This window comes from Equus asinus, chromosome 13 (genome assembly GCF_041296235.1).
Source record: "Equus asinus isolate D_3611 breed Donkey chromosome 13, EquAss-T2T_v2, whole genome shotgun sequence".
Classification (NCBI taxonomy): domain Eukaryota; kingdom Metazoa; phylum Chordata; class Mammalia; order Perissodactyla; family Equidae; genus Equus; species Equus asinus.
The window spans coordinates 14,677,130-14,704,150 of record NC_091802.1 but is presented as its reverse complement, the minus strand read 5'-3'; the positions used below and the strand labels follow the sequence as shown (position 1 = coordinate 14,704,150).

General features: G+C 40.3%; 1 protein-coding gene across 2 annotated transcripts in view; it reads right to left on the bottom strand.

Moving 5' to 3' along the window:
• Positions 1-27,021, bottom strand: part of ZZEF1 (zinc finger ZZ-type and EF-hand domain containing 1) — a 112,766-nt gene that overhangs the window by 73,900 nt on the left and 11,845 nt on the right. For both annotated transcript variants that reach the window (XM_014832622.3, XM_014832623.3), the window contains exons 2-11: positions 22,309-22,453; positions 19,179-19,373; positions 17,382-17,553; positions 16,209-16,408; positions 14,573-14,783; positions 10,813-10,929; positions 9,723-9,901; positions 8,085-8,183; positions 3,708-3,799; positions 3,181-3,329 (exon numbers count right to left, since the gene is read on the bottom strand). In XM_014832622.3, coding sequence (XP_014688108.2) covers positions 3,181-3,329; positions 3,708-3,799; positions 8,085-8,183; positions 9,723-9,901; positions 10,813-10,929; positions 14,573-14,783; positions 16,209-16,408; positions 17,382-17,553; positions 19,179-19,373; positions 22,309-22,453 — 1,559 coding nt within the window. The remainder of the gene's footprint in view (positions 1-3,180; positions 3,330-3,707; positions 3,800-8,084; positions 8,184-9,722; positions 9,902-10,812; positions 10,930-14,572; positions 14,784-16,208; positions 16,409-17,381; positions 17,554-19,178; positions 19,374-22,308; positions 22,454-27,021) is intronic.

Sequence of the window (27,021 nt, the reverse complement as noted above, 5' to 3'; positions counted from 1 at the left end):
TAGGTTCTGTAAGAGGGAAAAAACATTTCTTCTAACCTAAGTCTTTCTTAGCATAAACATTTCATGATATAGTTAATCCTAAAATGAATGGGACAGGTGTACTCTGTCTTAGCCCAAAACCACGTCAACGAGTTTTATCAATATTGTGTGTTTAAGAAAATTTTAATTCAATCTTTGGGAGGCCACAAGGAAATCTTTGAGATACAGAGAGCTGGCAGGGTGTCACTACAATCTTGTTCACTACACCACGTGGCAGGCAAGGTGGAGGAAAGAGAGCTGAATACTAGTCCTCTTAAGTATGCACAGCAATCAGCTAGCCCCGGAGCATGCTGACTAACCAACGTCTGACCAGAGGGAAAGGAAAAAAAAATGCAGGAAGATAGATGTATGCACATTAACATTTTATTTCCAAAATGGAGAGGGACTGATAATATGTAAGCCAACCAAATCTGGATTTCAGAGTAGTTCAGGCTGAAACCAGGAGCTAAAATCAACAAGGGAGTAGTGAATAGGCTTGCATTTAGGTTTAAAAAATCATCCTATATAAGATGTGAAGGATCTAGTTTGATAGCAGGTTTAGGGAAAAGGACCTATTTTAATATGTCCCAAAAGTGGGCCATAGCTGCTTAAAAATAAACGTAATCTCTAATTAACATTAAAAAAGAAAAGCATCTTTCAAAAGGGCATATATGTGTGATGGGAGGGAGATTTGTTCTAATTCATTTAGAGGGCTGAAATTAAGACCACTGAGACGAAGTCACAAACATAGATTTCAACTGAACATATTCTAATTACTGAAGTGCCTTAATATGCAGTGAGTTCCCCATCATTAAGAGTATTCTAGAGCAGTTGAAAAATCATTTGTCAGGGATGCCACTAAAGGAAGTCCAGCAGAGGCAGGCAGTTATTCTAGATCCTTGCTATTTGAAATGTGGTTCATGGACGAGGAGAATCAGAGTCACGTGAGAGTTTGTTAGAAATGAAAGTCTCAGGCCCCACCCAGAACCACTGAATCAGAATGCATATTTTAACACAATTCTCGGTGGTTCATACGCACATTAAAGTGCAGCACTACAGTACTGGATGACAGTCACAGGCTTCTGTTAACTCCAGTACCCCATTACAAGTGAGATACAGTAGCAAAAACAGCAAGTCTAGGGTTCAGCTCCATGAGTTTTAACATGCTACTAGTAATAAGGGAGGCAAGACTGTCCAAGGGTCACCAACAACCTCTGAGGCTAAATGCAACAGGTCTGCTCCTAGACTTGATCTTATTGGTTCCAGGTAACATGTAACACCCTGCCCACTCCTTCCTCCTTTAAACATTATTTTTCCTTGGCTTTATGATGACACATTCCTGGTTCTCCTGCTGCTTCTCTGGCTGTTTTTCTCAGTCTTCTCTTCTGTTGCCCCTTAAATGCTGGTGCCTCTCAGCATGTTGACCTAAGGTCTCTTCTCTTCCCAGCCCACACATTTTTCCAGAATGATCTCTTCTACTCCATTTTAAATTATCAGCTAAATATCTCTCATATCTATATCTTTAGCACAAACTTCTCTTCCAGGCTCCTAATCTGTTCACCCAACTAGTTACTGGATATCTCAAAGGCTTCCTAGAACCTCAAACTCAACAGGACCAAAACTGAACTCATCATTGTGGAAGATCTCCACAAACCTGTTTTTCTCAGGCTATTTTCTATCTCAGAGAAAGGCACTACCAATGTCCCCACCTGCGCGAGACAAAAGCCTAGAACTCATTGACACCTAACTTTCTCCTTTCTCCTGCTCTACATCCAGTCACTCACCAGGTCCTGTTTCTTCTACTTTCTAGTTATCTCTTACATGGGTCCACGTCTCTCTATCGCTGCTGTTGCTGCTCTTGTTAAGGTCAGCCCTACCTCTGGCTTCCTAGGTGGCAGTGACAGCCTCACCCCATTTTATCCTCCCTCCATGCTTGCTCTGCTCCAATCCATGCTACATACAGCATGATCCAGAGTAGTCTTTCTACATCTGATCTCATTCTTCTTTTCAGCTTTTTTTTTTTAAGATTGGCACCTGAGCTACCATCTGTTGCCAATCTTCTTTTTTTTTCCTTCCTCTTCTCCCCAAAGTCCCCCAGTATATAGCTGTATATTCTAGTTGCAGGTTCTTCTGAATGTGCTATGTGAGACACCGCCTCAGCATGGCCTGATGAGCGGTGCCATGTCCACATCCAGGACCTGAACTGGTGAAATCCTGAGCCACCAAAGCGAGCATACGAACTTAACCACTAGGCCTGGGGCAGCCCCAAAGTTCTTTTTCAAACTCCTCAAGAACGCACTCTACCCTATTCCCTGCTCACCCCTCCACTGCTTTAAGGATAAAGTCTAAATGCTGAAACAGAGACAAAAAGACCTTTAATGACCTGGCCCTTTCCTAGCTCTCCAGCTTTCTCTCTCACCCCTGTCTACCTCACAGTACACCTCAGCAACATGGGACTTGCCAGTTCCTTGAATATGTCATACTTCACCTCTGAGTTCTCATACCTGCTCTTCTCTTTGCTCAGGACACTCCTTCCACGTCTTCAAGTGGCTAATTAACTCTAACTCATCCTTTAGTTCTCACCATAAACAATACTTTCTCCAGGAAGCCCTCCCTGATCAGGTCAGGTGCTCTGTCATGTGCTCCCAGAGCACTTTATCTCTCCTACCTAGCATTATAATGCTGTGACACTGCACATTTTATCATCTGTCTTCTGAGCTAAACAGTAAGCTCTACAGAGCAGGGATTGTGCCAATTTGCTCATTATGGTATCTTCAGTGCCCAGTATCAGGCCTAGCACATAGTAGGTGCTTAATAAGTATTTTCAAGCAAAGCATGACTAGAAGGAGGAATGTTGGGGGACAGGTCAATTTCCCAGTAGCTAGGTAAGACTGAAGATGTCAGGTTGCCCATAATTTGGTCGTGTATCATTACCCATCCATGTTGAAGATGTGTGCGCCTAGTCACAGAAGGGACTGAGTAAGAGTCTATGAACAAATTAACAAACACGTCTTCAAATATGCTGTTAGAAAGCAATGAATGCTCATGGCCACTGAGGATGGGTTAGTGGCACCTTTTCTATAAAGACAAGAAAGCATATTTCACCAATAAGAGAATGTATACAATCTTAGTAATTACAAAGATTTTAATTCTTCTTCTTACCTGCTTTTTACAAATTGCCTGAACTCCTGCAGCTTCCATTTATCATATTTTTCAAACCTTTTGAAGTGTTCTTCTGCGTGAAATTTATCAGATGATGAGTTATAGGCAAACACCAACCCACACTGGGCACCAATGCCGCCACGCCGAACCTGGAAACAGAGATCTGGATAAAGCACGCCAAGGGGCAAAAGTTCTGTGACTGCTCCATTTCCACAGAATATGGTTAAAGTCGAAGAGCTTGAAGCAAAATCAAAGGAATGAAACGATATTTTAAATACATTGTCTCGTAAAAGCAAAAAATCTTCTTTCTAAGAAATAATTCCTTACCTTTTGCAATACTCATATTCACACCATTCATACGCAACAATTTATTCATCTTTGTGACCCTGTCTTCTGCTACAAGCCTGACACAGAGTAAATAATCATTAAACGTTCAATAAGAAATCAATGATGCGGACCTCTGAAACGTAATCTTAGTAAAAAAAAAAGGTAGTAATATTGCTTAAAGAAGGTAGCTTGAGAATTACCATAATTCTGATCTTTGTAACTTGAAAGGCAGATTCAGTTCCTGTAGAAAAAATAGTACTTGCTCTGGTTTTTCCAGTCTCTGTAAGAAAACCTGAAAAAAGGAAAAACTAAAGTTAGGATGACTGACTCATTTGTTATAACACTAAGAACTAAAATCAACAAAAACAAACCACATCCTTTGAGGCAGGGGGTAACTAGTCTATCCAGTTCTTCTGTGAAAATTTTCAGATAAAAATCTCCCCTCTGGACAGATGCAACCCCACTGACAAACCCCTAGGTAATAGACCACTGACCAGATACAACTGCTTTGGGGCATAATCTTCTCAGCCATATAGGTAGCCCTGCTCTGAGGTAATGATAAAGGAATAAAAAGTTTTAGAAAGATAGTGACTTTAATTCAAAGAGACAAATGACTGAATAATCAATTATATTCCTGAGCCACTTCTAAAACCAGGTGTGATGTTTGGATGGATAAAGTCAAGCACGCTCAGAAGCTGAAACAGGGATTTGACAGCTTCTAGAATATTCTGTCAGGAAAGATTGTGAAAAACTTTGAAATGGGGAGAAAAAGATTACTGGGTGCTCTGTTTAGCACACTCTTTGAGTAATCTCCATCTTTCATTGTCTCTGAGCTATTTTACAACTCTGTAAGTTGTAGAAGAATAACAATGCAAACGATTTTTGTCCACAGAAATAAAAATTGTCTCTAGAAGTGTAGCTGATTATTCCTTATATTGACCAAGTTTGTATCTATTTGTAAATTCGTTTCAGCATTTCTATTGGTCTATGGATATTTTATGAATTCTCCTTTGATCTGTTTGTAACATCTTACTGGTTCCCTCACTTTAATTAATGAGATAAACAAAAAGTGTGATGTTTTCATTTTATATTTTTATAAGAGTCATGATTTATCTTTTTTGTCATTAATTATCCTTTAATAATCAAAAAAATGGTCTTCTGCTAGACCCAAGGCTGCCTTTCTCTTTCAAATCTCAGTAAATGATATAATTCACACATTTGCTCAAGTCACCACTGACTAACCATTCTTCCCGGGACCCTGATCTGCTCTCACTCATTCTGTCTTATCAAGATAAAAAGACTAAAACAAATCTCGTGCTTCATACTTCAATACACTAAGTTCAATAAAATAAAAACTTGCGAAGCTGAATCTCCCTAACACAATATGCAAAATTTGTCACCAAACCAAGAAAATTAAATCCAAAAGAAGCTTTACTAATTCCCAGAGAGAAGCTATTATACAATCTAGTTCGATCAAATAGTAATTCTGTAGACAATTTTAAGAAATCATGTAGCCAGAAATTCACACAACTTCTCTAACAGTAATACTAAAAACTATCCCAATTATTGAACTGTCACCTTTTCCCAGAGGTCTGGATGCCTCTAATTACATCTATTGTAAAGGCTGAAATACTAACTAGAAGTTAAGTTATTAGTCAGCACTTTTAATTAGTCTCAAAGCAGCTGAAACAATAATTTAAGTCAACAGAAACAGACTCTTTTGAAATAGCATTGTTACCAAATACACATTTAAGATATTTTTTAAGGCCAAAATAAATAAAGTTTAAAAAGTAAATAAAACCTTTGTGCTTCCTTTTCTTGATGAGAAACCAGCTCACGTGTCTAAAAGTGCTATTTTAAGCCTACATTTGTTTTGACACCCTGCCCTCCCCTGAAAAATTTATTCTCTTAAAATGACAGGAAAAAATATCAATCACAGATTTAAAGAATTTAATAAATCTATCCCATCAGTTCTATTGGCAACATCCAGGATTCCTTTAAAATACCAGACCAGTAGCCACAGCTCACAGGAACGGTAGCCCCCTGGAGTGTCAATGTTTGGGTTCTCCTGTCCAGAATTGGAACTCCCCCGTAACTGGGGAATTTGAACGGTACCAGCGACCAGAGCCCTTCCCCCTGAAAGGGGAAGAAACAAATTACTCTCGAAATCCAACAGTTCTGCCTGGGGGGACTCTCCCACATCTCATCTATCTCCTCAGGCTCATTTTTTGCAGTGGAGAACGAGAGACTAAAACCTAACCTGAGTTATAAGAAACAGATAGCGATAGTGCTGAAGGGAGTGAGCGGGAGAAACTGAGTCTCCTCCTCATACACGGTCATCAGATCCCATTCTCGTGCTTATCAGAAACCCAACAAAATAACAAATCCACAAACTACAACTAGTTTACAAAATCCATTCATCCAAGGGAAGTGGAAGGCAGGGAGGAGAGGTGGGCAGATAAGACATAAGGAGAATAACAAAGTATTCAAATCAGACCAGGCACAAGAGCTGGCAGATGCTTCTAATAGCTGCAGAAAAATCTGTGGTCCTTTCAAACTTAGAACAGCGTTAAAAATCTATACACTCAATTTTTATGACAGTGAAAATACTCTGTATATTATACTGAGGGATTTACGTCATTATACATTTATCTAAACCCACAGAATGTACAATATCAAGAGTGAACCTTAAGGTAACCTATGGACTTTGTTCATTATGATGTGTCAATGTAGATTCATCCTTGGTAAAAAATGACCACTCTAGTCACAGATGTGGATAACGGGGGAGGCTATACTTGTGTGGGGGCAGGAGGCATATGGTAAACCTCTGGACCTTCCTCTCAATTTTGTTGTAAACCTAAAACTGCTCTAAAAAGTTAAGTCTTTAAAAAAAAAGAATAGATACACGATCTGAAATGGCTATAAAAGTAAAAACAATAAGATAAAATAAAAGGGAGGCCTTTCAGTGGATGATAAGAGCGTAAAAAAAAAAAATTTCATATATGGTTTCAGGAAGATTCTGCCTTAAATGTGCCAGAGATAAAAATTCCACTTCTTCAGAGAATGAAGGAAAAATGCAGAGTGCCCGTGGCAGAGTAATCTTGCCCTTCCAGTGGGGCAGAGGCAAGGAGTTGCCACTGCCTCCTCCTAACCCCATCCATGCACTTTGAATGGCAGGCGACTCAGCAGCCGGCAGTGGCCTTCAGTGTGGCAGGAGATGGATGCGGCAAAGGAAACATCTCTGCAGAGGCTGAGCTGCTCAGGGAGGACTGAAGGAAGATTGCCTTAAGACTACCAAGGAGAGGAGATACAACTGAGAAAAGCACATCTTCCCAGAGGTCTTTACTTCACTGGTGCTAAGAATGAATAGAGGAAACAGGATAGAGGAGAGGTGACCACTGAGAATGCGTGAGGACTGAACTGCTGTGAGGAAGGCCAAGGGGAACCAAATCCAAAGCAGTAAGGCCACTTCCTTTCAGTGTTTGATAACTGCTGGAACATTCCACTTCCTCTACTGAATCAGCAGTATCAAAGCAGTATAGTGAGTAGAAAACGGCCATATGCAGGAGACTGGCTGGCCAACAAGATGGATGAGGAAGAGACTCACGTACACCCCCTGGATGAGGAAAGGAACCTGCTGCATGGGCCGGCCCTGTGGCCGAGTGGTTGAGTTCACGTGTTCCACTTCGGCGGCCCAGGGTTTCACTGGTTCAGATCCTGGGCGCGGATACGGCACCGCTCATCAGCCCATGGTGAGGTGGCGTCCCACATGCCACAACTAGAAGGACCCACAACTAAAAATATACAACTATGTACTGGGGGGCTTTGGGGAGAATGAAGAAAAATAAAATCTTTCAAAGAATCTGCCACAACATTGAAGAGATTACATCAGCAGTCATCATGCTGACATTAGGGAAGGAGTGCGGCTTCCTCCCAGGCACCTCGCATGCCAGATCAGCCATAGCAACACCCTTCTTTCTCAGCAGTAGAATGCTGCTGATCCACTGTTTCTTAAACTTTAGGATGCATCAGAAAGACAATTTGAACTTAAAGATGGTTAGCTTTCTATACTCCAAGAGGAGGAGTCCTTGCTTTTCAAAACCGAAGGCTCTCAGGGCCTGCCCAGTGGTGCAGCAGTTAAGTTCACATGTTCCGCTTCTCGGCAGCCCAGGGTTTGCTGGTTCAGATCCCGGGTGTAGACATGGCACCTCCTGGAACACCATGCTGTAGTAGGCGTCCCACATATAAGAAGAGGAAGATGGGCATGGATGTTAGCTCAGGGCCAGTCGTCCTCAGCAAAAAGAGAAGGACTGGCAGTAGTTAGCTCAGGGCTAATCTTCCTCAAAAAACAAAAAACAAAAAACAAAAAAAACCCTGAAGGCTCTCAAGTACTTTTAAGGTGTTACAGGTGATTGACACCTAGTAGATTACAACACTATAATAAGGAAACCATGAAAACGGTTTAGGAACCACTGCCAACTGAAGGACAGACAACCCAAAGTGAAGACTGTATATGCTGAAAATTTCAAAATTCAAAATTTCAAAAGTCACTAGAAACAGACAGATCCACCACTCACCGTCCCTCGTCCACGGTTCAACAAGGAGGTTTTCAGGTCCTGACTTCTCTTCTTTTCCTTTGACATCACAGGCCTGAAGAGTCAACTGGAGAGGTTTACCTGACCAAAGGAAAGACAGAGAGCCTTAAGTTAGTGCTATGAAAAAATAAAAACTAGCATGCACATCAGCAGAAATGGAGTGCCTGTGGCCACCCAGACTGCCGATGAAGAATTTACCTGTCTAAAAGCTAAAACAGAGAAGTGATATTAGACAAAAGTTGACATCATCCTTTTGTGCTTTCCTGAAACAAAGTAAAGTACAGTGATTCCAAGAAGAGGTCTCTAGAATAACCACTATTTAAAAACAAAGCACATTATAAGATATAGATTAATAAGCTAGATTCAACATATTTGCAGGGGGGGAATTCCTAAAATACTGTTTTTGAGCCAATAATTAATTTTATTGCAATTGCATTTAAATATATAAATAATGTCTTAGAGTTTTGGGTCTTGTTTCTTTAAAATGCCTTCAGGCAAATTTTGAAAGTTTCAAGAATTATAAAGATCAACTTTTGCTATAATGACCTGAAAACTTTTCTTTTTTCTTTTGTTTTAACAATATAACGAATACCTATTAACCTACAACCCAACCCAGAACTCGAGCATTACCAATAAGGAACATCCCCCGACACATTCCTCCCCAGCCATCCCGTGCTCCCTGCCAAAATAACTGCTAAGAACTGAAAGCTTTTCAGGAGAATATTTTCCAGACACTACATATCCCTCCCATCCAGTCATGCCTGCTACAACCCCCCTACCCCTCCAAAAAATGACATTTCCAAATTTAGGGGGGAAACTGGATTTACAAGACATCAGTTGTCTGACTTCAGAAATTAAACATAAATTATTAAGTCATATTAAGGTAAAGGTACAAATATCATGGCAGAAATATCACAATAATGCCTCTACTACTGAAGAGGATGGGATCTGATACTGTATTTTGTGGACACAAACTTTAGCACTTGAGGCTGGGATGGCACATCAGCTGTTCCTCATGCCAACTGCTGTCATCTCGGAGTAGCTATATGGGCTACTCCATGTTGAGAAGGATTAGGAGGCCCCATTCTGGGTCAGCAGAAAAGTGCTAAGATGGATTACTGCTGGGCCCAGGAGGGGAAAGCAGCATCAGGCATGTATGTATGTCCACATATGTCCTTCCAACCAACTATCATGGGGATTCAGAGGGATGTGCTCTAAGATAAGGATCCTTTGCACCATGTCTGGGCTAGTTTCCTCCCTCCTCCAGATGCAGGTACTCCAACTTTCCAACCCTCCTGGCCTACACAATGAATGTGACACTACTGTACTTCACCAAAGATGGCTGTGATCAAATGGCCACCAAGCCTAACTGATTAGGTCAGTAAATCCTGGGAGTACAGCCTGGTGGACACTCAGGTCCTCTTCTGCTGATGCTGCCATAAATGAACCAGTATCCCCCTTCTCCCTACCAATCCCAGTCAAAGAGGATATGTTCATCCAGAAATCATGGTATGATCACAACGACACAGTCCAAAAACTACACGAAAAGATAACAAAATTCCAAAATGTCACATGTTAATGATGGTCTCATGACTTGTCCATTGTGCTTATGTCATTTACCATATTTAAGGAGGAGGTTCTGCCTGACTGATGCCATGGATGAGATGAGGGATGAGGCATCATAGTGTGTGTCCAGGTGGTCAGTGACAGTACACAGAGAGCTCAGCACTTTCGCAACACTTCCTCTAGCTAGTGCAAAAGCCAGAAGAGTCAGCTCCACCTCTGGAGTAGAACAGCAGCTGTAAACAAAGAGCAAAAAAATTTTCACTTCTTAAAAACATGAGAAAATCTAGGTAGTTCAAACCCCATGTACCTAATCACCGTAAGTAAGATCTACCTGCCAGGGGCTTTCTCTATGTTTACCAGAGGTACTTTTTCAAAGTCCTTTGAAAAACTAAATCAACCCAGAGGACCAGGAAATAAAATCCTCACTTTTGTAACCTTAATCTATTATTAAATAATACTAATAATATCAACGTTAACAAGTCAAACTTTATAAACAGACAATAAATAAGCTGCTGCAATAAGCCTCTGCTATTAAGAAGCCTAGTGTAATGATTTGGCTTGGCCAGAGGTAAGGGTTTACTCTTTCAATCACCAAAAATGTATTTGAAATCTACTCCACATCACACTTCTCTGGCTTTTTTAACACATTACACTGAAACTTTTAAAACTGTCTAGATGGCTCAGGGCCTGGTTTGTACTCTAATGCAGTAGGTCCTCAGGGCTTGCTGAGACAGAGCTGAGGGTCCCTACATTAAGCAGCCCTTCTACCAAGCTTTCAAAGAGCCCTTCCCAGGTCAACGGACAATCAGGCCTGTTAGACGTAGTGGTCAGCAGATGCTGAGCAGGGCCACGGCTGAGGACAGAGTGATGTGAGAGGGTCTGCATTTGGGACTTTAAGATATCTGTTCCAGCCGAGATGGAGGATTACTCCCCACTCGCCCCCAGTTCCTGAGGTCAGGTGATATTGCTAGATAACACAGTTTAGATGGGTGAACTATTATTTCATTTTCTCTTCACTCACTAAAAATGAATCATTTTTAGTGCTGATCTTTAAAAGATTAAAAATTAAAAAACAGAAAAAGACTTAGCAAACACATATGCCCTCCATCCCCCACAAACCCCACCTTATCAACCCTGATTTTACCTAGTTATCCTTATGAGGAAGCTGTCCACCTCTTCCAGAACGTTGGGAGACAGGAAAGTGGAGAAATCCGTAGATCCCGGTGAGAGGGACAATGGAGGCATGTGCTGCAGAGCCTTCCTAGAAGTGGAAACGGTAAAATTAGAACAACAAAGGCAAAAACAAATTTGATAATCTAACATTAGACATAAAGTAAATTGTTAGAAGCGTGTTTTGATTAATCCCTTATAAACAAAGAGTGTTCCTACAGAGAACCTGGTAAACAATATAAACCAGACTTTTTCTCCCCCAGGAGTAATGGTGCTAAGTAGTTTAATGGGGTCTCTTTCTTTCTTTTCTCTTTCTTTTGATAGTTCCATTTCCCTCTGTAAAAGCTTATTCAACTCTCCGGAATCAAGTATTCATTTGAAGTAGTGTGAGCAAAATACATACATACTCTACAGAAGAACTCCGGAGTTCTTAGAAAACTTGACCCCAGAGGCAGAGCAGTTTACGGCACAGTTAAAAATTCATCTCACACATGCAATCTTAAGAGCTATGGTATCTAAAGACACGTCATGCATTTTATTTTCTTCAAAACACACTGGCACCCATCACCTTCTCTATTCCTGCCTGTTTCTTGGCCTTCTACCTTCGTTTCTGCTTTAACGTTGCTCTTTCCTTGTCTCCTCTTAAGTTTATCTTTCGGATTCTCCCAACGGCTTTACCTCCTCTGGCCTAGCAGTCATCTAACAAATTTATGCGACAAATAATTACTGAGTCCTACTCTGCACCAGCAACTATGTTAGGTGAGTATACCATGAACAACTTGAAGGTATGCATAAGTGTATCAAAAAAAAACTCAAAATTCTACGTTTGATAGCCACTTTATAACAATAATGACAATTCCTGAAACACTCTTATTTCTACATTTCAAAATAGAGACAATACAGCAAGGCTAACATTGTATCAGCTTCCACTCTCCTCTGATCTCTTTTCCCCTCTATACAACAATCTGTATCAGTATGGCAGCCACATTGAGGTCTAATGCACATGAGCGGCATACAATAATTTATTGAATTTATTTCCACTGATACAAGTAAATACCTTTGTTCCAAACTATTTTTTTCTTACTTATTTTTCCTCATTGATCTTCTTTCCAATATTTTTTAAATTTTAGACTAGTTTTATATCACTGGTATTTAAAAGGGAGGAGTGAAAATATCACTGCAGATTAACTATTACAACTGTTTAGGGATATAAACTTTAAATATATCCATTCTTCAAACAACTTGGCATATCTTCACAAAAGTAAGGTTGAAAGCTTTTCCTCTTCCCCTTCCTAAAAATTCAGTCCACACAGTGGGGCTGTGCAAGGGAGGCACCAAAGTGTGCTTGGGCGGGTGGCCCAGAGTCGGGTACTGGGGCACGAAGTAGGGCACGAAGCAGGGTGAGAAAGCCATCTGCACGAAGGGACAGCCTGGCATGGAATGTTAGCACCAAGTAGGGTGAGGAGGGGGGCCTGGCACCAGGCAAGGGAACTTAAGGATCACAAAAAGGGCGTCTGTACACAGGCAGCCACAGCAGCAGCCCTGCAAAAGGTACTGGGGTGGGAGTGGGGTGAGGAGCATGTCCAGACCAGGGCAGGGGAGATGGGAGACTGGTTACACAGAGGGGGTTGATTAAATAAGTAAACATATTAGGGATGATGGGAGGTCGGTTTCTCACTGTCAGAGAAAGGAGTTACAAATACAGAAAGCGAGAAAACTAAAATGAACACTGTAGTGCTGGATTAGTATTGGAAGTATTGGTGTAAACTCAGAGTTTTCAGTATTACAGAAATAGAAATAAAAAAAGGTGTAAACGTGTGCACGTATACACATGTGTATTATTTACATACAAACATCTATTTCCTAGCTGTGTCCACTGCGAGTGTCTGAGAGAAGCAACACTCCCAAAGCACTGAGTTTAGTTTCTAAATACCATTTTCTACTAAAAGGGACCAAGACACCTTAGAAAAATGGCTGACTCCAGGATTAAGGTAAGGAGCATTTAAGGCAAGCCTGGAATATCTTGTTCTTCTAGAAAGGAAGGAAGTGTTCCAAGAATGATGAGGACATGTTAAAAGGACACATGAACCAGACTCAAGGGATTCCCATTGGTCAAATCTGGGACAATCCGAACATCAACACTGTGATGGATTATAACCCAGTAAATAAAATAGGAATCCATGAGTCCATACTAATATAAAGTTTGATGAGGAATGGGATATTCACATAGTCTCAAGTACTTCCTTACAAAATACTTATTAACCACAAAGGGAAAAAGAACTCTCTTACAAGTGGAGAAGTCTGGCAGACACTACTTTTATCAAGGGGTCAAAGTTAACACCACCCAGCATTAGTAACAGGGCAATCTGAAGTTGTGTGCCACATGATGGGACACAATGAGAACATATCATCACTTCTATGATATTCCTGCTAAAGATACAACATCTAAATTTAATCACGATGAAACATGAGATAAACCAAAACTAAAGAACATGCTTCAAAATAACTGACCTATCATTTTCAAGTGTCAAAGTCATAAAAGTCAAGGGAGACTGAGCAATTTTTCCATATTGAAGGAAACTAAAGAGACATGATATTGAAATGCAAAGTATGTTTCTGGACTGGATCCTTTTACTATAAAGCACATTACTGGGACAGCTTGAAAACTTGAATGGGATCTGAGGATTAGATGGCAGGAATGTATAGTGATGTTAACTTCCTGATTTTGATGGTTGTAGCGGAATGTTCCTGTTTAGGAAACACACACTAAAGTCATTCAGGGACACTGAGGCAACAGGCTGGCAAATTACTTCCAAATGACTCAGGAAGAAATAAAAGTTCTTTGTATTATATTTGCAATGTTCTTCTAGGTTGGAAATGTTTTTTAAAAACATTTTAAAACAGGAAGGAAGAAAGGAGTATGGTCAAATATTACCCTTCAGACCCAGCACTGCCAGCAGCAATATTTGCTGAAAAGTTTTGTTTAAGAGCAATAAAAAATCTCAAAAGACATTCAGAGAATCAAATATTAGCAATCTTTTTTTTGTCTGATATTTTGATAGCCTACAATGTTATCAGTGTATTATATAACTGGGATGTGTAAGTAATATAATTACATATAATACTAATAGAATACATATAAGACTAATGCTAATACTTCATATAATACTAATACTTCATAGCTACTGAAGCTGGTTGTTTTTACCTTGTATGTTACTACTGAGCCTTTTTGACCTAACAGTTTTTTAAAAGAAAATTTTCAAAGGTGTACATTTAAAAATAAATTATTTTAGCATCCTCAAAAATATTTCATTTATTAGTGAAAAAAGTCCTCAATCTGGGGTCCAAAGACCTGGGTTCAAACTGATCCATCACTCCCTGGTCATTCAACTCAGGGATGGTCATAATTTTCTCGTCTATAAAATAGGGATAATTTCTACATGCACATTTCACAATATAAGTAGGTAAATAATATATAGCATCTGAAGTGCTTTATCTAACATAAAGTGCTGGATAAATGTGAGTATTTTTCCCCAATGGATAAGGAACAGGAATGGCATGTGTGACCCCATCATAAGACTGGAGCTGATGGCACAAACAGGAAACAACAGGGCACCTGCAACTGAGCTGTTGACAGAATCTGATGATCAAAGACTGCTCAGTGACACACTCGAAAGGGTTAGAGAAGAATGAGTGCACCCTGATAGGACTGGAAAGCAGAGAGAGTGACTTACTGAGTATTGTGGAGCACTGTCTGCACGAAGGCGGGATTTGTCTCCATGGAAGCCGTCACCAGAGATGTGAGCAGAGACCAATACCATATTGCAGAAGCATCTGAGACTGAGACCCCAGGCTTCTTGACTCTCTGAAAGCCAACAGCCCTCAGACCATGAATCCTAGTGTCACATCCATCGCTAAGACAACGCTTTATGTTAATCTGGACATCTGTCAAGCACAAACAACAAATTCAGTATTGGATTAACTTCTTCAGTTCAGCAAGTGCTAGGCTCCCAACTAAAAGCAAAATAGTAATTCACATTTGGAAGAGAAAATTCTGAAGATATACTTTGGTGCTAGAAATAAATAAGGTGTACAATGGAGCTAGTATATAATAAACTTGTCAAAAAAAGCATTGACCAATCTAAGAAGTCATAAGAATAATGTGTAAAATTAAGGGTGACTTAAATCTTGACATTACAAAGTTTCTTAGGAATTTAGAGTCTTAAAAACTTACACAGAAAGTATTTTTTAAACCCTAATTAAATATATGGTCAGAAAATTTCTAGAATTTTTCCTAGAGTTCTGAAATTTGGATTTAGTTATAAAATAGTAGCTGGCTCATAGGAGTTGTAAGATTTTATTTTTAATAATTAAGTCCAAATAGATGACACTGGCATGACTCACTTTTAAGAGCTGTCACAATTTCATATTTGGGTTGGAGAGGAGGAGGTGAGAAGTTAAAAAGGACACAACTTAGAGAAAAGATCACCACAGTATAAGACAGGAAGCTTCTACTCCACAAGCTTAACTACTTCTTTGCCTAGGGGTGAGACACAAAGACTCTACCTCCCTAGGCCTCAGTTCCTTTGAGCAAAGTAAGAACACTTCTTTTGGCCCAGGAAAGCATTAGAAGAAATGAGACAAAACATGAAGCATTCCGGCTCCCTGAATGAAATAAGCCTGGAAAGAAATCACAGAATTGTGATTATTTCCAAAATGCTATGTGTGAAGCAAGGTTATAATAGTATAAAAATGGAAACAACCTAAATGCCCAAGAATAATGGGCTGGTTAAAATTAAGGCATATTCTTACAACACTGAATAAAAGTGAGCACGAATATATGATAGGACAACATGTTAAAAAATTACAAAAGAGCACATACAGAATATCACCATTTTTGTAAAAAGATATGTATAGAAATATGTAAATATATACACACAATCCTATTATTTATTTTAAAAAATGTGTGTGTATATATATGTGTGTATGAGTAAACATACACACACGTATAAATATGTAAACACCAGAAAAGATCTGGAAGGATCCACATCAACATGTTCAAAGTGACAATCCCTGGGTAGTAGGACTTTGAGTAATTTTTGTTTATCTATATTTTTCTAATTTTCCAATAAGAAAAGAATAAAATATTTTTAATTAAAAAAGCCCTTACTGCTTTTCTCTAACTTTTAAAAACACTGAACAGATGAAATAATGACCACTTTCACGTGTACCATGAGGAGCAAATCAAATCTCCAAAGAAAAACCAACAGCTTCTCCACTTCAGAGGTCTTCCTGCTAACATATATTACTTCCTTCCTCCCCTCCCCATCCCCTTAGTTAGAAGGGCAAGGAGCATCTTGGTTGACTCACAGAGCTGACTGACGTTGGCATTTTCCAGCAGTGTCACGTAGCCGGTGACATTGCTGGGAATGTGCACATCACGAATTTCCTGAAGATCGCCGGCAGTCCTCCCCACAGCTACTGTCACCTGCTGCGGCATGTAGCTCTGGTCAGCGGCAGCCACCGCAATGGACAGGTGCCTAAGCACAACATCTGGCTTCATTTTTAAACTGGAAAACATGGAGAGCAGAAACTACAAATGTTTATATAAGTCGAGAACTGGCAGGGTCCACAAGCCCCATCTCCAAGATCTGGTATTTGATACACCCAAAGACTGATTTTCTTAAAAGCAACTAACTTGCGATACCGGCTATCAGTTTCAAAGTCCTTATGATCTTGCCAAGCCTCTAAAATTCCTCTCAGTTCAAGATTAATCTTATATTTCCTTTTAAGTTATTAGCATAGGAAGGAAAGTACAATATGAACATTCCAACAAAATCCTTTTACCTGGCAAGAAGCAAATTCTAACCTGCATCCAAAGAACTGAGTACATTTTCTCATCTATAAATTAGACGGTTAAAGGTCACATATATCCTCTGTGAGAAAACAGGACAATTAGTTCTGTTTCCACCAACTGAAATTAGCCCATTCTCTGAAGGGACAGGTGAAAATTTAGATAGCAGCTTCAGAACTTGTGGAAATATTACAGTTTACTATCATCAATTCCACCCCATATTCCCTGACCATCCCATGCCCTCCTCCTCTTCTAAACTGGCCAACTTAGTTGCATATAGATTTTTAAATGTATAGAAAGGATCTTAAAAAGTAAAATCAAATCTGCCATCAGAAAAGTACTTGCCCCTTGTGATACTAATTTTCCTGAGAAACTACTGAAAAAGATCTGAAGTCAGTATTAAAAAGACTAGTCAAATGCTATTTTCTCCCTTAAAATACCAGGTAAAGAAATCACTCATGTTTATGAATATATGAACCAGGTTACATGATTTTATGATTCTTTTTACTTGATTCTTAAAGCACCTTCACAGATAGTCACTTACAACAAGAAAAACACTAGGCAGTTAAGTAGAAAATATTCTGAAATCTTAAAAAATAACTTTATTTTTAACACATTGATGGGATAAGAGAAAGAAAGCAGGTAATTTTCTTGGACTTTCACTCAAGACTTGGCATTATACCACCCACCGAATCCAGTGTGAGCGGGCACTGCCATCTGACTGCCAGTAGGAAGACGTTTCTCCATTTGTCATCTTGTCAATGTCTGCAGAGTTGGAGGACGTTTCTATATAAGCGTAGCACTTTGCTACTGACTTGAGTTTATCCATCTCTGGGCTTCTAGTTAGATCTCCAGGGCTTTCTGTGGGGAAAATCACTTTTAATCATACAACATCTCTTCCACAAAGGAAAAGAAAAAGGAGTCATTTAAAGTATCTAACAGAAATATGCTTGGCACTTTGACCCTAGAAAAATAAATGTTCCTTAAAATCTCCTTCCAAAGAACCCAAATAAAACAGAAATTGGCCAAGGATTGCTCCATGAGCTCATTACAGTATAATAATTAAATGACTTATGTATTTGCAAAATGATGCCAAGAGAAGAAAATGGTGTCTTATGGTCTGCATTTACATTTCTTTAATTATGAGTGAGACTTTTTAAGTACCTGTTTGTAAGTCACTTGTGTTTTTGAGTACGACCTGATCCAACCCTCATCTATTTTCGACTGGGTCACAAGGCTTATCAATTTATATATTTTATGTAGATTAGATAATGTATATATAAACACATGTAATAGGTACTATTTACTGAGTTTTTACTGTGAGCCAGGCAAGCTTCTATGCATTAATTCACTTTAGAGATAAGGAAACTATGGTGCAGAGAGTTAAGTAACTGCCCAAGGTCAGAGTCAGTTAAAAATGCAATCTGTCATAATACGTTACAAAATGTATTTCTGCTCCCTAGAACGTCATTTGTCTTTTGGCTGTGCTTATGATATTTTTTGCAGTACAGAACCTTAAACGTGCATACAGTCTAATTTATTAATCTTTTATTTTGTAGTTTCTGAGTTTCATGTCTTGCTTAGACAGGTTTTCCTATGTCAGGATTTTTACAAAGTGGAACTCTTTTCTTCTAGTACTCTTACAGTTTTCTTTTCAGTTTAAGTTTTTGATCCATCTGAAATTTATTTTAGTGAATGGAATGGGTTAAGAACCTAGTTTTATTTTTTCTTCAAATGGCTAACTAGTGGCCCTAATCCCATTTGTTGACTAAGTCACCTTTCCATCATGATTTGTAGGCTGACTACATCTGGTACTACATTCCCACAGGTACTTGGGTCTATTTCTGGATGCTATGATGGTCCACGGAACGGTCAATTCATTTTATCAACTTCTCTTGCTGTCACTAAGTGAGTCTGTAGTGGCCCTCCTCATTCATTCAACAACTACTCATAGAAGACCTAACATGGCAGGCACAGTTCTAGGGGCTAAGGAGAATGAGTCGAATGAGACAGACAAAATGCAAGTAAATAATAACATTATAACTTCAGATAACGGTAAGTGCCATTTAGACCATTAAACCTGCAAAGGTGATAGAGACCAGAGGTAGGGAGTGGTGGGGTTAATTAGAAAGAGTAGTAAGGAAAGGCGTCCCTGAAGCCATATCTGAGCAAAGATCTGAATGATGAGAAACCAGTTGTGTGGGACACTGCCACTGCATGGTTTGACGAGTGATGTATAGGTCCATGCCCCAGATCCGAATCCGCGAACCTGGGGCCACCAAAGCAGAGTGCATGAACTTACCACTTTGCCACCACGCCAGCCTCCCAGATCACATTCTTAGGTTACAAACTGTTCACTATTATATTTTCAGAAGTAAAGGCAGGTAGAAGGGTTGGCCTATCCTATTAGTAAATACTATGTTTGGAAGAAATAATGATAGAGCATTTTCAGGAACCCCCACCAACACACACACACATATACATACCCTTTTCTTTTAGTACCAGTTGATCCAGAGACTCCTTCAGAACAGAAGCCCTCATGGTGCACACGTTATTGCAGTGGTCCAACATGGGGTAGGGGACGACTGCGCTAGGGAGCCGATTGCGATGCAGGAAGCGCAGAATCATTGATGAGTGAACACCCAGGCCCTCCTTGGACTCTGAAAATATGTCTATGAAACCTACGCAGACAAAATCCATTTTTGATGTTTTCAGGAACCCACCACAATAGTTTCCACATCCCCTGCCTGGTGGCCTATCTAAGTTGGCTGAATTAAAAGCAGCCATTAGTAATCTTCATTGATATTTTCAGCTTTACTCATTTAAAAATCTAAACAAGTTTTTAAGATACAAAGCAGAGGTAATCTCAATTTAAAAATTAATTTCATTTTAGTTTAACAGAATTTTGGAAGACTTAGAATAACGATTATCTGTTTCACTCCAAGCTTTAAAAATTTATAAGCACTTAAATACTAACTAGAAGTTTTTAAAGAAGTTTTGCATAAAGAATATGAGCTAGGAATAAAGTTCATTGCATTAGAGAGTGAAAACATAACTGCTTTTATACTAAACTATGTAAGACAATGCTAATGATGATACAACCACTACCCTGACCACAGTTTCCGATGGCATGCTGCAGTTTATGAGATACTTCCAGATGCGTCATCTCATTCGGGCCTCACTATAAGTGGGGGGTGGTGCAGGACAAGCACCAAAGGTGCTGCTATCTTGTTTTATAACTGAGGAAAATGAGGCTCAGGCAACACACCAAGGTAACAAAACAGGCGTAGACCGGAAACAGCCCCTTGCACGGCCTCCAAGCGCTCCTTCCACCATGCCAGCTTTTTCTCTCCAGTGTGACTCCTCTGGAGTCTGCCCCATCTGTCCACCCCTCTGGCCACCGCCCAGGCCCTGGCCTCAACATCTCCTGTTCATACACCTCCGCAGACTTCCTAAGTGGCTCCCCTGGCTACCTTTGTCTGGTATTAACCTGAGTAATCCTACAAAAACACAAAACAGACCACGTCCACCCCTGTTTAAAGTCCTTTCACGGCTCCTCATAACCTACAATAATATGCCTTGAACTGAGGTGCCCATAGCCCAGAGGACTCCCAGGGTTAAGTGAAGAGGCTAAACATAGCAGCTTTTCCTGGGGCTCAGATACACTTGTAGATTTGGGGGGAATTTTTTTTGTTTGTTTTTACTTTCTAATGAGTCATAACATACATAACAAAAAGTACATATATTATAATTGTATCACTTGACCAACTTTCACAAACGGAACACACCCATGAAAGCAGCACCTAGAGCAAGACTCCAGAAGTCCACAGGAGAAATTGTTTGTAAATGTAAACCAAAGAGATTACATTAGAGCAGAATGAAACTTTGCATTAATTTTTTTTTTTTAAAGATTTTATTTTTTCCTTTTTCTCCCCAAAGCCCCCCAGTACATAGTTGTATATTCTTTGTTGTGGGTCCTTCTAGTTGTAGCATGTGGGATGCTGCCTCAGCGTGGTTTGATGAGCAGTGCCATGTCCGTGCCCAGGATTCGAACCAACGAAACACCGGGCCGCCTGCAGCGGAGCACACGGACTTAACCACTCGGCCACGGGGCCAGCCCCAACTTTGCATTAATTTTTAAGAAAAAACATGAGGCTGAGGAGAAATTTTGCACTAAAGCAGCCCATTTTAACTATGCCCCTACACAAACCCTGGAGACACCAGTTTGATTTCCCAAGACTCAAAAGTCTCTGCCACCCCTTGCCCTCCGTTTAGTTTCTCTTCTCTTAGCAGACTCCTGCTGTCATACCCAAACCTCACGTTATAACACTGCTGATGCTGCACTGATTTGCTCACAAAACATGTGAAAAACCAGACTGATTCTTGGAATGGGAAAATGTTTTCCACGTGCTGAAAGAAGCAATGAATTTAGTAAAGGGGCTGTTTCTCTTGAAACACTAAGCACCCATACAATGAGATACAAAAGGAACAAGTTTCAGTCTGGGTTAGAAAAAGGGACTAGGAAACTAAAATCCCACTCAGTTTACCAAGGTTCATCCTAAGACTGTGATAAAACAATTCTTTTAGGTTGGCTGTTGATAGAAAATTTTGAGTAGAAAGTCCTAAGTCACAACCCTGCTCTGCAAGTGCCTTGGGATCTGGACCCCGGATGCTTCTAACCTCATCTCTGCCTCTCCCCACAGTTACCCAGGGCAACAGAGCACTAAGTATTCTGTTGGTACATTCCCTGGTCTCCACTCCTTTCCTCTCCTCCCAAAACATCTAAATAAGGCTCCCAAAACATCTCTTTGAGGTGTTAAATAAAGCAATAAAGCTCCTGATGCTAGCCACATGCTGGTAATGCAAAAGTGGGAGTAATACATAAATGTCAAGATATAAGTTAGCTAAACATAATTCAAAGCATAATTTTAACTGCCATGAGTAGGAAAATGGTTAACATGTAGAGACTACCTATAATGTTCTATAAAAAATTACATAATTAAAGACAATTTGAAGAAGACTGGAAATATGCATTTTTCATTAATATACAGAAACCACCCTTGTCTAGCTCAATACACCCTCAGCAGTAAGCCAGAGAGGTCAAGGGCAGTGAGACGTACATTTATGTATCCATCAAATCTATTTTGCCTCCACTGCTGCCCTAGCTAGGCTCTAGGCTAGGCTGTATGACACCAAATGCACAGAGCAGGAAAAGTTCTTAGATAAGATAAAGTGAGACTGAAAGGATGATATGCAAAGTGTTTTTTCCTTTCAAACTCAATTGTTTTCTCACTGGGGAAAAAAAGGGGGGGGTAATTTTATTTGATTCTATCTTCTGAGCCCCCAAAAGAAACCATACAAAAACACAGACAAAGTATCTTCGTCAGTACAATAAAGAAGTATTGCTTAATTTTAATCTATTTTTATCCTTACTTAAATTTCAGAGTGATAACTTCTCTAAAAAAAAACAAACACTGGTTGCCTACAATGTGCCAAAAAATATGCTAAATGTGAGGACACAGCAGAAATAAAAGAGAAGGGCCCCACCCTTAGGGAGCTCACAGCTCACAGAGTGAAGAAGACATGTAGCCTTCAGCACTCAGAGGAGAGCCTCACCTGGAACAAGAGAGCAGGCCTGCAGTTGTCTGATGATGTGGCTCAGCTCCCCCTGGAGGTTAGCTCCACTGGAATTCTTGAGGGCCTCCAACATGTTCTCAGCATCAACTGTACCATCACCCTCGGCATCAAACTGGGCAAAGGCCTACAACACAGGAGATGCAAGAAAATCAGGTCTGTTCTAAATCTTGAATAATTTTTTCTTTTTTCTTACAGTTCTCAAGACCAGTGGATTTGTGTGGGTGTGTGCGGGAAGAGCCCATATATATCATTCAAAGAACAAATAAATTCAATATGGTAACCCAGTGTGCTTTGCAGAATGCATGCATATAAGTACTACCACATGTATACACAATTTTTTCATCTCATCTCTCCTTCAAGAGACTTAACTCCCCTCGTAATTCCCCTTCCCCAAAACAACTTCAGAAGAAAGCAACCACTGCAAAATTTTTCAACTGGTTACAAAGTGCCAAATAAAACGCTACAATGAGAAGTAACTGGCTTAGAGTAGCCCCTCAGGTTTCGCTGGGTTTTTCCTTTTAAACATTCTTTGGATACAAGAGCTAACTTGATTTGTCTGCTCCTCAGTCCTGTTTTCAGTAACCTTTAAACATAATCTAACTTGTTCCCTGCCCAGGGTGGGCATCTGGGGAACTGGGTACAGCATGGGATTTGGTTTAAATCCTGCTCTGTCACTTACTGGCTATGAGACTTTACACACATTTCTTTATCTCCATAAGCCTCAGCTTCTAGATCTGAAAGATGAAGCAAATATTACCAAATTCACAGGCTGCTGCCTGGATGACGTAACATTTGAACAGGGCCCAACCGAGTGAAAGCACATTAGCAGTGCAAAGCACTCCCCTTCTCCTTTCTAACCCACTATGTTACCTCCTCCAGTGTCCCTGACCCCATTCCCTCTCACATCCTACAAGACTTTCCTTGCTTAGCAACTGCCTCCTCTCCCCAGGTCTCAATCCCTCCCTCATCAGTGGCTCCGATACACTCAACTCACAGACATCTCTCACTACGGAACAATTTAGGAGACTTCTATGCTCTTTTCTAAGTAATCCTCTCTCTTCCTTAAAACTCCTGCCCCTTTTCTTTATTTCCCTCCTTCATGAAATATGGAAATGTCCCATTGAGGTTTCATGACTGACACAAATACCCCTATTTCCATCACAGACCTCTGATAGGAACATAGCAAATTCCTGAGTTTGGGTCCAAAACCATAGACATAAATGCAGGATGGGGGACAGAGTTCAGAGGCAACATGTGAGAGATGGACTGCAGCATTCTTCTGGCCTCTACTCAAGCTGACAAGATTATCCAACAAGTTAATAGGATCGAAGGCTACACTAATCAAAGTATCATGTTCAAAAGGAGAGAAGATAGCCTTGTGTTCTTTTCTGATTAGACTCAATCAGGAAAGCTGAGTTTAGTTTGGAAGCTACAAAGGGAAACAAAATAGAAGAGATTAGAGGAAAGAGACCATGATGGAGGGAAGACTAGAAACTGCCCTGTGAGGAAGAGCTGAAGGACCATGAAATCTCTAGTGCAGAGAAAAGATGACTGGGAGTAACAGAATCCCTCTGTTCAAATATCTGACGGGCTGTCATGGGAAGGAGCAGTCAAAGTTAAGGTCAGAAGTTAGAGGAAAAGCTCATCATAAACATGGACTTGTCTGTTATCAGCGGGGTATAAAGATGGGTTAGGAAGCTCTGAGGAATGCTCACCCCATCCCTCAGGGCTTCAGAGCAACAGCTGGACAACAAGCCATCAGGAGTGTTCAAAGAAGTCATACTGAACAAATGCATGCACCTCTGCTCCCTCCTGAAACCCCACTAAGACAATATCATAAAGGGATTTATTTTTTTAAAGCACAAGGACAAAGAGAATAGGAAATGATGCAACAGCAACAAAATTCTAGAAGCTGGGAAGCAGACGAACGAGTAGCACCAGGTTGGTCAGCCCAAGAAAGCAGAATCCTAAGCTGGGACAGGGTAAAGTTGAGAAGCAAGCTGCTTCACACTGCAGGACTCCAAAAGACTGAAGAGTGAGTGGCAATAGGTGCTGCTGAGAGTGGATGTAATTGGTGGAAAGACTATTTTAAAAAGCAGTTAGCCATGCTATGGCAGCGTCCCATGTATAAAATAGAGGAGAACTGGCACAGATGTTAGCTCAGGACCAATCTTCCTCACCAAAAAAATTAAAAAACAAAAAACGCAGAACTCACTGGATAAATGCTGATCTTAGAAATCATTGGGGATTTTCGCTTTTTTTTTTTTTTTGAGGGGAAGAGGGTGACAGTGGGATTGTGTGATTTTTTTTTAAAGAGTTCTTATCTTTTAGAGACATATAATGAAATATTTATGGGTGAAACGAAATATTTGTGGATGAAAAAGATCTGCTTCAAAACAATTTGGAGGAGATAGTAGGTGGGGTTTAGCTGAAATAAAACTGACCTTGAGTTAGTAATTATTGAAACTGGCTAGTAGGTTATATGGGAGTTCTTTCTACTCTTATCTCTATTTTCTTATTTACTTATTTTATTAAGATTTTATTTTTCCTTTTTCTCCAAAATCCCCCTGGTACATAGTTGTGTATTTTTAGTTGTGGGTCTTTCTAGCTGTGGCATGCAGGATGCCACCTCAGCATGGCCTGATGAGTGGTGCCATATCCGCGCCCAGGACTTGAACTGGCGAAATCCTGGGCCACCGAAGCAGAGCACGCGAACTTAACCACTTGGCCACAGGGCCGGCCCCTACTTTCTTATGTTTAAAAATTTCCATTGAAAAAAAAACCATACCCAGATACCCAGATCTTCTCCCCAATCTTGGCAGAAGCCTGGGAAGGTGATTCTCTGGAAAGAGTAATACAGAGAAGAGTCTCTGGACTAGGAAATACCAGGCACAGCTGAGAGTGTGAATGCTACACTGAAAACAAGGGGATTAAGATTTACATGCTAAATTTTTTTTTTCTTCCCAAAGCCCCAGTACATTGTTGTATATCCTAGTTGTAAGTCCTTCTAGTTCTTCTGCATGGGATGCTGCCAGAGCATGGCTTGACGAGTGGTGCATAGGTCCATGTCCAGGATCCAAACCAGCAAACCCCAGGCTGCTGAAGACGAGCACACCAACTTAACCACTACGCCACCTGGCCGGCCCCACACTAAATGTTTAAGACTCACCCTTCCCCTAGAGCTCTCAGAATGCTGGCAGCTAGTCTCACACCCTCCAGGCAAGAGACTGGAAGAGTCTTCTCTGGGGCACCCAACAAGCCCAAGAGAAGGGACCTAGAGATCCTGGCACTGGAGAGCTCCCAATGAAAGGGCCCAGCCAGTTCATCTCACAGTGAGGTTCCCCAGTCAACAAGCCGCATGCACTGAGCATCCACCTTTTAGTGCCCCACTCTTTGAGATGAGTGGACAGCCCAGGACCACCAGACATTTGAGGAAAGCCTTAACATGAAACAGGAAAAAACGCAACTTGGAGAAAAGAAAGGACTATGCAAGGAAAAGAAAACATCAAAAGGATTATGATTAGTATCTTCAGAGAAATATTTTAAAAGATATTTCTAAAACCAGCTTTACTGAGATATAACTCACAGAACATAAAATTCACCCTTTTCCAGTGTACAATCCAGTGGTTTTCAGCATATTCAGAGTTGTGTAGCCACTACCACCACTATCTAACAAAAAAGGATACTGCAATCATGAGAGAACAGGACACTATTAGTAAAAACAGGCAATTCAGAAAACTTTTACAAGTTCTTGAAAATGAAAATATCATGACAAAATGAAAATCACAATAGATTTTGGAAGATAAATCTCAATAGGCCACAAGATAAAGTTGACTAAAGTGCCCAGAAAGTAGAGCAAAAGTACAAAATGATGGGAACTGAGAAAGAAAAGAGAAGGAAAATCAGGAGACCAGGTCAAGAGGTCCAACATCCAAACAGCATACGTTCCAGAAAAAGGGAACGCAGAAAATAGAGGGGAGAAAAATCACAATCATTACGATTCAAGATAATTTCCCCAAACTGAAGGACATGAGTTTTGATAATGAAGAGGCTGAATACTCTACACAATGGATAAAAGCACATCCTAATGAAATTTCACAACATTGAGAGGAAAGAGAAATTTCTAACTCCAGGGAGACGACAGTTTCCATGTAAGAGGTCAAGAATCAGAATGGGACCGACTCAGCAGTAACACTGGAAGCCAGAAAGCAGTGGGAGCAGTCCTTCAACATTCTGGGGGGGCTCTTTCTAACCCAGAAGTCAACGATCAGCCAAAATACCAGCAAGTGTGAAAGAGTAAAATAAAGACATTCTTATACATGCAAAGTTCTCAAAAAATGAACTACTTAACGCTCCCTTATTCAAAAAGCTACTAGAAGATTTGGCTACCAGAATTAAGAAATACGCCAGAAAGAGGAAGAACAGGATCTGACCAAGACAGAAAATGAATCCCCAGGACGACGGAGATTCCAAGACAACACCTGCACAGCAGACGTAGAGAACACTAAGTCCAGAGTCAAGTAGGTCAGAAGGCTCTGGGAAACAGAACTTAGAGAAGATGAAACTGAGAGAACACCAGGTGTTTGAACATATCGAATGCTTGTGTTAGAAGAGATTTAGACAACTGGCAGAAAATCTGAGATTAAATTAATGATAAAAGACAAAAATTAAGCAAAAGAAGGGTACCAATTC